The sequence below is a fragment of the Manis javanica genome, chromosome 6 (genome assembly GCF_040802235.1).
Source record: "Manis javanica isolate MJ-LG chromosome 6, MJ_LKY, whole genome shotgun sequence".
Classification (NCBI taxonomy): Eukaryota; Metazoa; Chordata; class Mammalia; order Pholidota; family Manidae; genus Manis; species Manis javanica.
In genome coordinates, this window is record NC_133161.1 from 31,697,020 (window position 1) to 31,713,074 (window position 16,055).

Here is a 16,055-nt window from a genome sequence, read left to right on the forward strand (position 1 = left end):
GGGTGGCACAATCAATCCAGTCAACATCCCTCAAGTTGTAAATAGTAAATTGTTTAAGTAGATCTATTAATTCCCTAAAGAAATATTTTCAAAACAACTAAACAAAAAACTTTAAGTCAGCTTGAGGAATAACTTACTTTTACCCTATCCCATTTGGCAGCACCCCCTTCCCGCACCAGTTTGGATTCCTGCTGGGTTCGGGGAGGGCAGGAAAAGGGAAGAGCATAAGATATCAGAGTGAAAATGGAAGCAGCAAAGATAAACAGAATGAAAGGGATTAAAAAGACATTCATTTGTGAGGTTGATCAGAATAGGGCTAAAATTATCAGAATTCTAATATTTGTTTTGCTTCCCCATGAGAGGAGAAAAATTAAAAACTCATGCTACATGTTATACTTGTTTTGCTTGAATTAATGATAACAATGTCAACACACATATCCAACAATCCATAGTCTTGGGCCTTTTTCCTTAATTTACATTCTCCCAAATGGCCCTGCTATTTAGCATTTCTTCATACGGTGTCCTGCTTCTCATACTGTCCTAGCTCTGCAGGGCTTGCTTCGGCTCTCCTGCGACCCAGGCAACCCAGGACTGCTCCACCCCGTAGACCTCTCCCTCTGAAAGCCACTGGGCAGCTGCCACGTGCTCCTGGTTACTCCTCCCAGAAAGAAATCACACTTCATCTGCCATTAGAGCCTCTTTTCCTTACACAGAATGATGGTACGCAGCACGTACTCAGATCGATTTATCCCTATAATCATCTAACAGGCATTTATCCATTAACACATGAATACCACACCTGCCACTAAACACCAGGGTCCAGTGGCCCCTGTTCTTGCTCTGAGTGTGACTGCTGATCATGTGTGTGTGCCAACCTGGCTCCAGTGGAGGATCACCGTGGCTCCTCAGCCAACCCCCAGAAAAGCCATCTGGAATCAGATGGTAATTAGGGCTTAGCATGAGGCTTAAGCCCGTGTCAAAGTTCCCATGCTACTAAGGGGCTGTTCAGGTCTCCAAAGAGGGTTTTCCAGGTGTAGCGTGCTTCTCTGCCAGCTCAGTCCAGATTCATTGTATCCACTATAAACCTGCCTTTTGGGCGGGAGACTGGAGGCATCACCAGTTACACCCACCACTCCTGGGAAGTATACAGCGTCAGTAATTAGCCATCTCTCAGTCACAGAACATCACAGAGAAGAGCTATGAATATGCAAATCTTCGTTATTCATCATGAACACTCAGGGTAAAAACAGTTTTAGCATCTTTTTATGCTCTCAAAAAAACATTTCAAAGAAAGAAAATTACTTACTGCCTTCCCATGTACAATGCAAAAGATTCAAGGCCCCTTCCACCCTCTTCCAGTGTGCCAGATGAAAGAAAGCATATGCGATTGCTTCACTGTCTCCTCTCTTCAGGATATGTTCTGGGGGTAGTATTAAGCTTTTCATTTCTAGTAGGTACTGAAATAAAAGAGGCAGGAGACAGATGCGTTAATACACAGGAATCTGGAATTCAATACTGAAAATAGAAAGGCTGATTTCCCTAAAGCCACCACTCATAAGCATTTCATCAAACTGCAATCTCATTACTACATTTGAAGGCAATTACTAAAACACCCAGCAATCCAAAGTTTGCTGACAGATAATTAGCCTTGTACTAGTTTTCTTCAGTGAAGATAAGAGGCTTTCAGGCTAACACACTCTAATAAAAATAATAAACACAGATTCAAGAGGCAAGGAGGAAAATTTAGAAGACACGGTAAATTGGTATAATCTTGTAGCCAGAATAAAAATACATAAAATAGACACGTGAAGGTTAAGAAGTAAATATGACTAAACCAATTGCACTAGAGAGACTTGGGGTTGACTAGCACCACCCACTAATTTTTCTGTACAGATCTATCAAGGAGCAGGGTCGAGCCTTGTGAAAAGGGCCACCTAGCGCTGCTCTGATGCTGCAGGGAGAGAGGGGAGGGAGGGGAGCAATACAGACCCCAAACCACAACGTTCTTTTAGATCTTTTCCCAGAGACTGGAGGGTTCTGTTTGCATCTCTTCATTCCTATCTTCTAGGAAGCGGGTGGGAGTACAGGGCAAGAATGGATTTTCTTCCAGGGGAATCAGAGAAAACTAAGTCTCCATTTGTATTCTTCTGTGTTTACAATGGAATAGAAAGGGAAGCAAATTCAGGATGGTATTTTATATTTGCAAGTGCTGACTTCTCTTTGCCGGCTAGCTGGTGTTCTCCCTGTGCTCCGCTCCTCATTATCTCCTCTCCTGATCAATCCCCCAAAATGCACCCACGACCACCACCAGCCAATCCCTGCACCCCCTTTCATATGGAGATTAGCAGACAATGGAGGAATGTATTTAATTCCAGTGGGGCAAACAGCCAAAGGAAGTGCTATGAGAAGAGATATTCAACAATTTTAATGTCACAAATACTTGTCTGTGGATTATCTGTCAGAGGAAATTGATGAAAGAAGGGGAAGAGTGGAAGAATCCTGATACACAGGGTGGAGATTATGATTCACCCATCAGTGTTTCTTTATCATCTAGCTGCAAATTTACGTGTTTTGGGCATGCTGGACAGAGCTGCCTTCCTACTTCCTCTCTGGTGGGCTTACCTGGGGTCAGGGTAACCGACTAGGAGGGGCCAGGGGGCATGTTCTGGCCTCTTTGTTCAGCAAATAGAACTTCCCTTGCTCTGGGTCTGATAAGAAGAAACCTCCACGCCTCAGGCCTCCAAGCAGGAAGAGCAAGGGAGTGAGAGAGCCCTCCCAGAGAGCCAGGGAGGACAGGGACTCGGCCGCCACCCTGGGAGGGTGCTGGGGTAGAAGCCCTCCTCCACAGAAACACCTCTGCCCAGGCTGGTCCATGAAAGGTGCTTATTATTTTAATGGGAACTCCTCAAGCATGAATTCCGAAGTAACTTTTTGGTCATATGTCTTTTTGAATTCTCCAAGTTACTGCTTTCCTCCTCCATCTTGTTTTAAAACAGTACAGGACAAACATTTTGAATTACCTAATAATCCAACAAGCACTTTATTTATAATGACTATCAACCATACTATAAATATAAAGGTGGATTTTATGTTCTCAGACATTTGGCTATCCTCTCGTGATTCTGTTACCTTAACAGAAGCCATTATATTGTATGTATCGCCCATGGTGATCTTTAAAAAGACTCCAAAGCTATGTATGAATCACGAGAAAGATACCTAACTTCTAAAGTGCCATGAACTATATTAATTGTTTCAGAGTAAGTTAGAGAAGAAAACCATCTGGTTAGTCTTAATCACCAGGAGGGCAAAGGAATGGGCGTATCTCCTGCCTAATGAGAGTCCTAACATAAGAGGTTTTCTGAGCCTCAAATACTTATTTATAGCCACCCTGCCTACCAAATAGTCCATTTCTAAAGAAGGGTCATGCTGAATGAACTCTAACACAAACTAAATATGAAAACCACTAGCTCTTGTGTCCTAGCTACACAGAAACCTCTTCAGGTCCCTCCCTGAGAATCAGATGGTGGCTAGAAGGAAAGTGTGAACTACTATTCCTCTCATCTTTATGATTAGGGAAGACAGTCAGAGTCAGTTAGCAGCTATGAGGAAACTCTCCTCTTGGCCTAAGGATCTTCGGGAACAGGCCACCTGCAAAGAAGCAGGCCTGTTTTGCCACCCGCATTTGCAGGTAGAAGTCAAAAACAAACTAGGACGGAGTAGGGCAGAAGAAACTGGGGATGGGGATTTTTAAGAAATTATATAAAGGGACATAATAGATTTGTGCTGTCCAGTACGGTAGCCTCTACCACATGTGGCTATTTACATTTAAATCAACTAAAATCAAATAAGTTTTAAAATTCATTTCCTCAGTCCCCACTAGTCACATTTCAAGTCCTCAAGTGCTGTAGGTAATGACTACTGTGTGGGACAAAGCAGAGAGATTTCCATCCACACAGAAAGTTCTATTGGACAGCACTACTGCCGACAGTGGAAGTTTCCAATCTTCAAGAAACAATTTTTAACATGAAAAAATTTCATGGATGCCCATGACAGGAATTATAACTGTAGTATCTATTGATTGAAAATACACAATATGGCAAAAAAGCTACAATAAAAATAATAAAATAAGAATTCATTTAAAACCATTGTTGGCCACGAAGGCCTCTACATCTCTTTGGAAAGCAGTGGTCCACACGTGTGTGAGACAGACACTCCTCCGCCTGCAGCTGGATGGTGCATTTGGCTCCAAGGCCATTGTCCGCAGCCCCAGTGGAGGGCAGTGAGGTGAGACTGTTTCTCCTGCAAGCCCCTCTCTGATCTCTGTGTATGTGTGCTTCTCACACCCACCTTACATCTGTGCCTTTCCCTCAGCTGCGTCATAAGACCGTCGGCAGCGTGATTCTCACTTCCCAAGCAAGCTCTCAGAACGAGCATCCCGGGCCTACTTAGCCTCCCGGGCTCAGGACAGCAACTCACCCAGGAAACTCTGCTGCCTTCTCACTGCATCTACTTTATGGCAGAAATAGGTTATGCCTATAAAGGAAAGTTATACTCTTGAAGTTCCAAATGAGACATTAGCTCTACCAAATGATGAAGGCTAATTACAACGTGTTATGTTTCTGGCCTGGCTTAAAATAGCTGGCAAGATCAGTTCTCAACATGCGCGACATTTAAATTAGAAAGGCATCGAACAACATTTCACGTCTTACTTGTCAAGAGAAAAATAAATGGAAGAGGGCATTCCCCTATCCACAAGTATGAAGAAATCAATTAGAATAACTGCAGCTTGCAAATCAGAGAACATTCTCTACCTGTCTGTAATTATTTGGCTTCTATTAGCTAAGCAAGCATTCTGGGCTATCTTCTGCCTGCCACCCTGCCTCTAACTTTCTTCCCAGATTCTCAAATCACATTAATCTCGAAGTACAGGCTTCTAAAGATTTCGGAAACAACTTTTCAAAACCTATTTGTGTCAGAATCTAGTTCCTTATTCTCAGTGTAGGAACACATAAAGAGGAGCTGAACAGTCCCCGTTTATGGTGCATGGGCAGCGTCTACATAGGGAGGTATTTGAGTAAAGGCTGGTGTCCCTGCCAGGAAAGCAGCAGGGAGATGTGGCCCATCAGAGGCTATCCTAAGTGACTGTTCACATCTCTTCTGCTGAGATCTTACATTTCTAAAGTAATTGAATGAAAGTGATCACAAAGTTATCCTTTACAAAGATATTTGTGCCAAGAAATTAATTCAGACCCCCTTTCTTTGGTTTTCAGTAATAACAATAGCAGAAATCAGTAGCAAAAATATGGGAATAAACAAAATGAGACAAAACAGATTAAATTACAGTACATTTAGATGACAGCTATCAAGTTGCTCCCAAAAATCAGGTAGTGGAAAAATATTTATCAACATGAGAAAATGTTCTTGATATATTACTAAATGGGAAAAAAAGTAAGTGTAGCATACAGATTAAGTCTATATGCAGGCATTGAAAATATTGGAAGGTCACAAATTGAATATTAATGATGGCTAAGTATTTGATTTTATTGGGGATTGATTTCTTTTGTGCTTTTTCTGTACTTTCCAAGTTTCCTTTAATAAGCATTTTCATTTCTATCTGTGTGTATCTATATATACAGTTTATACATACATTTTATATATATATATGCATGTGTGTATGTACATATGTCATACAAACCTATTTTCTTGACTTGCATCAAAAACACAAAAAGCAACCACACCAGTACAAGCTAATAAGAGACAGCAATTTTTTGTGTGTCTACAGTGTTTTGGTGCAACAGACTCTGAAAGAGGCTATAAGCCCAGAAAGCATATTTTAAAATGTCAGTTAAGAGTTCAGAGAATAAACTTGTGTTATTTGGAAGACATGCTATAGATCCTGAGTTTCAATGCTGCTTACTCCCTGGACTCAGTATAGGGACACACCCTGGAACAGGACAGACTGTGTAAGTAATCACCGCTTGCTCAAGGCACACTGTGATGGGAGAGAGGCACAAAGGGCTACGACCCCCCGCCTCACGTCCACTCTTCTGCCCTCTGCCACCTCAAACCACTGTTTGAATCATCCTGGCTCTACTATTGTACTATGAGACCTTGGACATGTTATTTAATTTCTTTCCACCTCAGCCTGCTCATCTATAGAGCCAGAGTAATAAAAAATAAACAATTGCTGGTTTTAACTTCTGAAGATTACATAGAACAATACATGTAAAACATTCATACAGTACCCGGCATGTTAGGTGTCCATTAAACAGTTATTTTGGTAACAAAAAAATGAAGTATTCATTTACTGTGGGGGTAAGTTATGTATTTTGTGTATGTGTGTCCCGCAGATCATTGGGTCTGTTTCTAGTAAAACACTTCAGCAACTGAACAGCAGTATCAGGTTAGCTGAAAATAACTGGTTACCAAGGGTCAACAACCAAACACTATGGAACAATCATGCAGCTAAACTGCCAGATGAAACCTGGTGGGCTGGAGTACCCTCCGGGGTCCTTTTTACTAGATACCTGTTACTGGCTGCTCACTTATCTATCATTAGTTACTTTGTTTCATTCAAAAAATACAGGACTGTCCACAGTGTATCCCAAGGAAAGATATGGGGGTGCCACAGTGTTCCCCAAGGACACAGGTACAGGAGCAGCCACAGCTCACCCAAGGGCATGGACAAGGTCGGATCCCTACCTTGGTGATCCATTACCTTTGTAGGAGTACAGGAGTGCATATGTGTGTGTGTGTGTGTGTGTGCGTGTGCATATGTGTATACAAAGAAGCAAGAAAATTCAATATGGTGACTGCCTTAGTAAGAGATATAGATTTAGTACTAAGGAAGCAGATGGGGAACATCTGAGAAGTTTTCACAGGAGAAGGAAAGTATGAATCAGTCTTTTTAAATAAACAGGAGTTGACTTACAAATATGAGGGGAGTTGGAAACTGCTGCAAGGCTGGGTAGTGGCACCAAAGAGGGCATAATGTGCTGTGGTCTTGAGGTGCTCGAGTCCTGACACGACAGCCGTGCCTGCCCTGAAAAGTGTTGAGCACTGCCTCGGGTACTCCACACAACAGCTCTGTGAGGGAGCTGGCACTGCTATTCCTCGTTTACAGATGGAGAGAAGGAGGCTGTGCGAAGGGCAGCAGCTTGCCCAAGTTGTACGCCTGCACTGGAACCCCAGTTTTATGCTACTCCCCAAGGCAGGGGAGCATGAAAAGTAGTTGTAAAAGGCCTTTCACAATATATTCCAGAGTGTGACTTTGACCCTGAGTTATTCTGTGGTTTTCAAACTCTGAGACACAGAAACATTGGTTTGAAGGGAAAAAAAAGAAATTTAAAACAGGAGATGTGAAACTGATATAGAACAAAGCTCTGGGAGCCTGGCAGGGGGGTGGGGGCAAGAGAGGCTGTGGTGTCCTCACGGCTCCCAGGAGGACAGTCTGAGAACCAGAGCAGCGGGCGACCAGTTAGGGAGCTGGTGCCTTCTGTGGTTTCTGAAGGGAATGGACAAGTCCTACGAAGGACCACTGGTCAGGGAAGAGACCGAAGTGAGCAAAGCCTCCGAAAGCTCCTGTTATAGGCTGGGGGAGGGGTGACAACAGCGAGGAGGGGACCCTCCTCAGGACCTGGTGCCTGGCTGAGTCCGAGGGTGAGAGGAGGAGTCAAGGGTGGCTGTGAGATTTCTAGCTCAGGAGACAAGAACAATGTGAGATCAGCAGCTAAGATAAAGACACCAGAGGAGGATGAGGCTTAGCAGTGGGAAGGTAACAAAAACAGCTGAAGTGCCTGCCAAACCTCTCTGCAGGCACACCCCTGAAAGTAGCGGGTGTGAAGGTCTGGAGCCAGGGAGAGGCGCTGGGGAGGGGCAGAACCTGAGGCAGGGGCACAGTGCGATCGCCTAGGAGCGTCTCGGGCCAGAGGGGGCGGGCAGTGAGCGGGTGGCTGCTGGTCCTGGAGAACCAACCTGAGGGACGGGCAGGGCAGGGAGCGGCGTAGGGGGAGAGTGCTCGGGGATGCAGGAGTGACACAGAAAGAAGGTGGCAGGGAGCCAAGATGGCCTTGAGACAGGAAAAGAGGTCAGTGGGACTAAACGCTGAGGAGGGATGAAACAGGATGAAGTTTTACAGGAGGCTACGGATCTGGTGACCAAGAAGGGGGTCACCTTGGTGGCGGTGTCTTGGTGGGAGCAGCCACAGTGTTTCCTGTTAAAGAAAGAGATCTCCTAGAAACTTTCTTTTCCTGAGAAACATGGCTAAAAACTGGTATCTGCACACTCTCCTCTGGGTCATATTTCCACAGTACGTTCCCCTTACTCTAATCCAAAAAAGCTTTGGAACAAAATACGACTCGATTCTAAGACACTTACACTTAGGCAATATTTCTGAAATGTACCATTGATATACAATATCACAGACAATCTGCCAGGGTATTTTGAGTTTCTGCTTCCATGCTTCAAGCATGTATAAATGCTAAGCCCACTACACATTTTGTTTCCTAAATTGGATTAAAAAGCAATTTTATACTCTGTCAATCAGCTTTACCAAGATATATGGGGAGGACTGCACTAGTGTTTGCATGGAATAGAATTTCCATCAGGACAACCAGATCCTGTGGGTACTCCATTAGCATATACAATTACCAGGATGTCTTCCCCTACAAACCTCTTGAAATCCCCATGAAATTAGAGTTTCTAGATTAACATCGATGAGCTTTTTTTTAAAAAGGCAAATTTTTAATGAGAGTGAATTTCTGTCATAACATTCTTATTCTTTCCTCTCTAGTTTCTCGTGACTTTACACACCCCCGGACTTAAAATTTAGAAATGGCGTATCTGTTAGGCTGGTCCTCACTTCAATATTCTGTCAGGCCCGGGCTGCCCTGTTGGTAAAATGAACTTCGGGAGCACTGCGAGCCCGTTTCCCCCAGCACCCTCAGGCTCCAGAGCGCTGAACTGTAGGCCAAATAAAAGCGTCCCCCATTGGCGCCAGGAGAGATTCTTCTCCCTCAACAGCTCCACCTAGAGCACCCAGGCATCCTGAGGTTGGGGCTCCCTCAGCACCCTGCTGCTGCTCAGAGTGGGTGTGGGGCCTCCTGCTCTGGGGGTGAGGCCTCACAGGCCTGGGATCTTCCCGCAGCGGGGCTGAGGGTCACAGGCTTCTGTTGTTTTCTAAACCCTATGCAGAGGTGCCTTGGGGCTGCCCAGTTGCCTGCCTTCTCATCTCAGATTCAACCAGAGCAGTTCAACTCTTACTTGCTTTTTCATTAAGGTTTAATTAATTGATTGTGTTAGGAGAGAAAAAAATGTTTATTATTTTTTTAAAAAATCATTATCAGTTGTTCTTGTTTGGTGGCAGGGAGCAGAGCTGGCTATGCTAGAACAAGTCAAGACAGAGCTTGGAAATGGGTAACTCTTAATCAGCCATAGCAAAGGATTTACCAAACAATAGAAATTGGGGATTCCTGAAAACAGCTATAGCCAGAACATGCTAGAGCCTTCCCTCAAATCTGGAGGCCTGAAGGGACCCTGTGGGTACTCAAGGTCCCGGGCACTGTGGTGCCTCTGTCACGCTCTCTAGCTGTCCTTCTTCAGACTAGGGCAGTCCAAGAAGTACTTGTTAATGCATGTTTCTAGGCAGGCTCCATTTCCATTCAGCCTATAAGTACAAAAACAGAGCTGAAGCTACAGGGGAAGAGATGGGTCCATGAACAGAGAGGAGTGGGGGGTCCTCGTTTTGAACACTTTCAATGATACATCACAGGTCTACTTTTAAGTTGCTACCCCTCGCACCACTATTATAAAATAACGTTTTCCCAGCAATAAAAGGAAGCCTACATAATGAGCCTGACAGTTCAAAAAGAATAAATGGCTAACAATGGTCCACCTTACTAGCAATGGCAAAGAAATGCAAACAAAAAGAACAGAATTCCATTTGTACCTAAAAAAATCACAAATGTTTTCTGGGTTCCTTCTCTTTTCTTTTTTCTGTTTTAAATAAGCTGCTCAATGCTGGTGAGGATATGATGAAATGGTCACCTGTTGATGGAAGTGTGAACTGCTACAGTCTTTCGTGGTAAGCAATTTGGCAATAAATAGCAAGAGCCCTAGAGTGCTTCTATATGTTACTCAGTAATTCCCATTCTGTAATTCTATCCTAAGGAAAAAATCCTAAAGACTAAAATATCGTTATGCCCAGAAAGGCTCACTATTGGACTTGACTACAACCTAATGTCTACAACAGAGGAACAAGAATTGAATCATTCTCTTCAACAAATAGTGCTGGGAAATCTGGATATCCACAGGCAAAAGAATGAAAATAAATCCTTATCTTACACCATACACGAAAATCAACTCAGAATGCATTAAAGACTTAACTGTGAGACCTGAAACCTCCTAGAAGAACACACAGGGGAAAATTCTGTAACATTGGTCTTGGCAATGTTCTCTTGGATGTGACACCAAAACCGTAAGTAACAAAAGAAAAAATAGACAGTGAGACTCCCTCAAAATAAAAAGTTTCTACACACCAAAGGAAACAATCAACAGAATGAAAAGGCAACCAGTATAAAGGAGAAAATATTTGCAAACTATTATGCCTGATTAGGGGTTAATATCCCAAATATATAAGGTATGTCTATAATCCAATATCAAAAAACACAAATCAAGCAAATAACCTGATTAAAAATGGGCAAAGGATTTGAGCAGCCATTTACCTAAAGAAGGCATTCAAATGGCCAGGAGGTAAATGAAAAGATGCTCAGCATCACCAATAATCAAAGAAATGCAAATAAAAACCATAACAGGATAATCACTCACACATATTAGGACGGCGGCTATCCAAAAAAGACATAGCAAGTGTTAGCAAGGAAGTGGAAAAATCGAAACTCCTGTGCACTGTTAGTGGAACTGTAAAATGGTGCAGCCACTATGAAAAACAGTATGGGAAATTTTAATTAAAAAACATTTTTTAAAAATTGAAATAGTGCTACCATATGATCCAGCAATCCCATTTCTGGATATTCATCCAAAAAAACTGAAAACAGGTTCTTGAGGTATTTACCCTCCCTTGTTCATCGCAATTATTCGCAATAGCCAAAAAGTGGAAACAACCTAAATTTCTATCAACAGATGAATAAATACAATATTTATATACACACCTAAACAAAGACACACACAAGAGAATATTACTCAGTCTTAAAGAAGAATGAAGTGCTGACCTATGGCATGACACAGATGGACTGGAGGACATTATGCTGAGTGAAATAAGCCATCACAGAGGAACAGACACTGTATGATTCCACCTGGGTGCCGTGTCTAAAGGAGTCAAACTCATAGAAGTAGAAAGTGGAATGGTTTTACCAGGGGTTGAGGGAAGGGAGGAATGGAGAACCGCTGTTCAATGTGTATAGATTTTAGTCATGCAAGATGAAAAGGTTCTAGCAGTCTGTTGTACAGCAATGTGCATACAGTTAATAACCCGGACTGTATACTTAAAAATATGTTAAGAGGGTAGATGGCATGGAATGTGTTTTTTGTGACAAAAAAGGGAAGTAAATCATCTAGAAAACGGTTACTAAGAATATTATAAGTGTTTGAAGGCGCATGGCTAAAAGACTTAGACTTTAATATGTTAAGTTAGGGCATAGCCCTTTTAAGGTCAAAGAACCATGATAATCTGATGACCCTCCCTAAGAAAGAATAAACATACCCCCAATACCCAACCATTAAGTACAGGGTCAGAGCCCCATGCTAATTTTTTAGAATATGAATACACTGTGTGACTATGATTCCTAAGTATTAAAAAAGCATAGAAAAAAATGCATAGAAGCAAACAGTCTTAACTAGGATTAGATGATGGGATTATGAATGATTTCTTTCTACTTTTCTCTAATATAAAAAAGAATTCATTTTTATAATATCACTACAGAGGGAAAAAAACATATGCTTGTAACAAACCAGTACTTTTAGTCTTGTTTTGGAAACTTGCCTGAAGATGAAAAATTTATCTTTAATTTTTGTAACATTAATGTAACATCCTTCAAACTAAAAATGTGTCTCTTTGCAGGGAAAGCCTTGTGATGTAGATGTGGCATACTAAGAACACACAGCACTAGGGAAATCTCAGATCTGTGTGAATCACTGACAGAAATGCTCCCCCACCATGTAAATCTTGGCATTGCTAAGGAAGAGCAGTGTGGGCGGGGAAGCATATTTGCAGGGAAAGCAGAAGAAAAAGCTAAAAAGCCAGTAAACCACAACAGTACATAGATGAAGGTACAGACCCGAGGTGAGTGTAGCCCTTCATTTGTCCAACATCATGAGTGAAATTTTCTTTAAGAAATTGAGAATAGGCCATTTAAACTCAAAGCTCTACTTTATCCCCCTTAAATGGAGAATAATTCTAGTGGTTTAGAGATTTTCCTTTTTGAGCTGTGTACCCAGTTCTTGAAAATCACGGCAACATTAAGATGCTAATATCCCTAATCACCTTCAAAAGAGGGTACACAGTAAACACATACTCAATGCACTGCCATGAGAGACCACAGAGGGGAGAGACTAATTCTGGGAAGAGGAAGGTACAGGCTTCCTGGTGGTGACTTAATGGTGGGGGTGAAGGAAAAACAGGATTTCCTCAGAGGAAGCAAAGAGGGAAGAGGGGGAGAATGTTTCTGGAGCAATGAACAGACTGCTAAAAGGAGCTGGGGAAAAATGAAAAACAAGTTGGGTCAGATTATGAAGGGTCCTGAAGAGCCACCAGAGAGCGTGTGCCTCCCGTGGGGCTGGGGACACAGCTGCAGCCCCTCAGGAGGGAAACCACAGTGTGGTCTGTGACGAGGGGCTTGCTCCTTCTGATCTGCTGCTTTCTAAAGCTTTAGAAATCCTTGTGTTCAGAATATAACTGACTGCTTAAGAGCAGACACCCTGGCTTTTCACTATTTTTACTTATTTTCCAGTTCTGAGGTGTGACACTCAATGAATACTAATTGATGATCTAAATTTACTGTCACTTGGCTATTTTTATGATTAGTTAAAAAAAATTTTTTTTTCTCTTGTGAACTTGTTCTTATTGGAATATAGGGGGTGAGGTGGGGTGAAAATGTCACCATGGGCTATGCCCAGACAGGGAAATGTCCAGTCTAATCTTCCTGGGATCATTTCTGCAACTTTTTCTTTTTCTTTGAGATGCTCTTGCTGCCAGTGGCCTCTTCAGGTCCACTGCTGAGTGGCTCTTCCTTAGAAGAGAATATCCTCTTTTTCTTGGGGACATTCCTATTTCCTGACTCTTCAGGGTCACTACCTGGTTCTTTGGGGAGAGATTTCTTCCTCTTGGGAAGCTGCCTCTTTAAGATTAGCACTAACCAGCTCCTCCTTGGAAAAAGATGTCTTTTTCTTGGGTTTGGAGAGAGAGACAGACAGGTCCTCTTCCATTCCATTCTCCTGGGGAGCCTCCTGGGGATTTTTCTTTTTCTTCTTTTTCGGTCTTTCAGTTTGTCTCCTCACACTCCTCTGGGGTGCTACTGCTGTTTTCTGGAGATGCAAGGGCAATTGCAGCCAGCTGTTTCTTTTCTTTCTTCATCCGTTACTTCTCCTGTTTCTCCAGCTCCCCAGTTATCTCAGCAGCCACTTCCTCTGCCTGAACCATTGCCTCCTTCATAACATCCAAATTCTTCTGTGGAATCTCTCCTGTCTCATAAAGGATAGCCGCCCCTCAACTTGTTCTTGAAGCTTCTCCCCAAAAACACTTGTGGGCACCTCAGAGAAGCAATCAATTCAGGAGGCAAAACTGCTTTTGTTTGCCAGGTATCAGGTGATGCGGCCTTTGTTCTTGGCAGCTGTCTGGCCAATGAAGGTGGAGTGCAAAATAAGTCCGTATTTAGGTGTGTTACCCCTTGTCTTCAGGGCTCTGGAAACTTGGTCCCTTTGCTGAGCCCTGAGAATCACTCAGACACTAGGACTGGCTAGTTTTAAATTTTAATAAAATTTGAATGAACATTTTTAAGTTAGCTGGAAAAATATTAAGAGATTTTACCCGATACCATTCTATATACAATAACTAAGTCTACAAACACCATGTTGGTTATTATCCCCTGGGACTAAGCTAGATAAACACAGCCTTCCCCAGCTGTGGCACTGTGCACCACTCTTTCATTTCTCGTTTTGTGAAAAGATGGCCTGAGTAAAAAAACCTCAGGAGTAATGTGTGATCACTTATCTCTGTCACTCTGGATATCAACACAATAAACGAAAGCTGGTAACTGCATAAATCATCTCATACACGACCACCCCATCCTTTTGCTACAGTACTGCAACAGAACGAGAAAACAGCCTTCTTTTATCATTTTTCATCAGAAAGGTCTTCATCAGACATTTTGCTAGGAAAATTATGCCTTGTAGTACCTGATGTGGACTGCAGAAAGTTTCCTAGAGGTCAAAATGTGCTTTATGATACCGAGAAACTGAAAATAGCCCTCACCGATGTGCCAAGCAGGCACTCAAATACGGGTGACTCATAAACACATTCATCTTCTGCATGAAAGATTATAGAAATACCCTCTATCATGATTTGACTCCCTCAAAATCAGATTCAGAAAAAAATGCATGGGAAATAGTGGGCATTTATTAGTGAATCACATGGTTAACCATTAACACAAATATTTTCTATGACACATACCTGCTAAAACGGCACTCATACATACAAAAAAATACTTCTCCTACTTTGGGGTTTTCCCTGTTATCTTTTTGCCAATACTGATAAACTATCATTTACTTATAGAGACATAGAATGTCACTTTAGTCAGTATTTTTTACCATTCATATTCACAACAAGGTTCATTTCCTGAATTGGGTCTAGGTAAGACTATAACTGGTGTTGAAATGCCTACCAAATGCATCAATACTATTGGTATCTCCATATTTTTCAAATTTCAGACTTCCTGACCTGGTCTGCCTAAGGTAGGTCTATCAATTTATCCTTATTATATGAAGCCCAAAATCGGCCTAAGAGCTGCTTGAATTTATCTTTTGCTTAAAACTCGGGCTGATAACCATAGACTATCAAGGGCCTCAACATTCACTGGTTATAATTCATATTTTTATAACTGGTGTTATTGAAGACACGATATTGTGGTCACTAAACACTTCTCTGCTATTTCAACGAGTTCCTGTGGGGGTTCCACAGACTCACTTTTGGCACATGAGGATTGAATTCCACAGCTCTGTGAATGGCCTCTACTGCATTCATCTCTGCTGTGCTCAGTCCCCGCCGAGATGCAGCCTCGGGAGAGAACCTGAAACGCAGAAAGACAAACACCATCCAGGTGGGACCAGTGCTTGGGCATCAACCCGGAAAGACATTGACATATCGTGGGCCCACAAAACCACAGCGAGCCAATGGCGCGAGCTCTCCACACCTCCACTACATGGAACCTCTGAGTGACCCCTCAGACCGAGGCCAAAAAACCCCAGCAGAAGCAGAAAGCGTGCTTGCATCTAATCATGGCAGGAATTAAATTCACCAGTTGAGTCTCTGTCTAAGTAGCTAAACTAAATTTTCTACGAGGTACCTGCTTAGGTCAGGAGAGGGCTCAGGGCTGACGAGGGCAGACAGTGTAGGAAAAAGAGGGAGCTCAGTTACAGAAGAGCGCACTTGGTTAAAAACAGAACTGGGGGGAATTTTAAAGGAGGCTCCCGGCCCAACGTCAGTGCTGCATAAAGGGTTAAGTAGTTGCAGCTTCAGCGGCAGGAGAGCCTGCTTGGGGCCGGTTGGCAGGGGCGTGCGCATGCCCAAACTGCGGGCCAGACATCTGCCCGGGCGAATGAAAAAAACCAGACCATGCAATCTCTTTCTCACCTCACACCCAGGGCTAACTCCAGAGCTGTGCTTGGCAGGCAGACACCACAGGGGAAGCTGTGACAACCCTGGCCCTGCCCTCCCAAGCTGGAGTCGCTGTGTAGGGAGAAAAGATGTTGCAGTAGGTACTGGCGATCTACAGGATAAAAAAGAATGAAAGAAAATTACTTCGGTCTTGAAGTGCACACACACTTAA

The 16,055-nt window shown here is 42.9% G+C and overlaps 1 protein-coding gene across 10 annotated transcripts in view; it reads right to left on the reverse strand.

The window, feature by feature from the left end:
• The window catches only part of ST7 (suppression of tumorigenicity 7), a 250,044-nt gene that overhangs the window by 18,356 nt on the left and 215,633 nt on the right, over positions 1 to 16,055 (reverse strand). For 8 of the 10 annotated variants that reach the window (XR_012132172.1, XM_037023506.2, XM_037023508.2 and 5 more), the window contains 2 exons: positions 15,194 to 15,296; positions 1,307 to 1,457 (listed from right to left, as the gene is read on the reverse strand). Coding sequence is in view for 7 of the 10 variants with exons in the window: in XM_037023506.2 (XP_036879401.1) it covers positions 1,307 to 1,457; positions 15,194 to 15,296 (254 nt within the window). In the remaining 3 variants the exon portion in view is untranslated. Of the gene's footprint in view, positions 1 to 1,306; positions 1,458 to 15,193; positions 15,297 to 15,859; positions 15,996 to 16,055 lie in introns of all 10 variants that reach the window. The other 2 variants (XR_012132173.1, XR_012132174.1) reach the window with 1 other exon arrangement.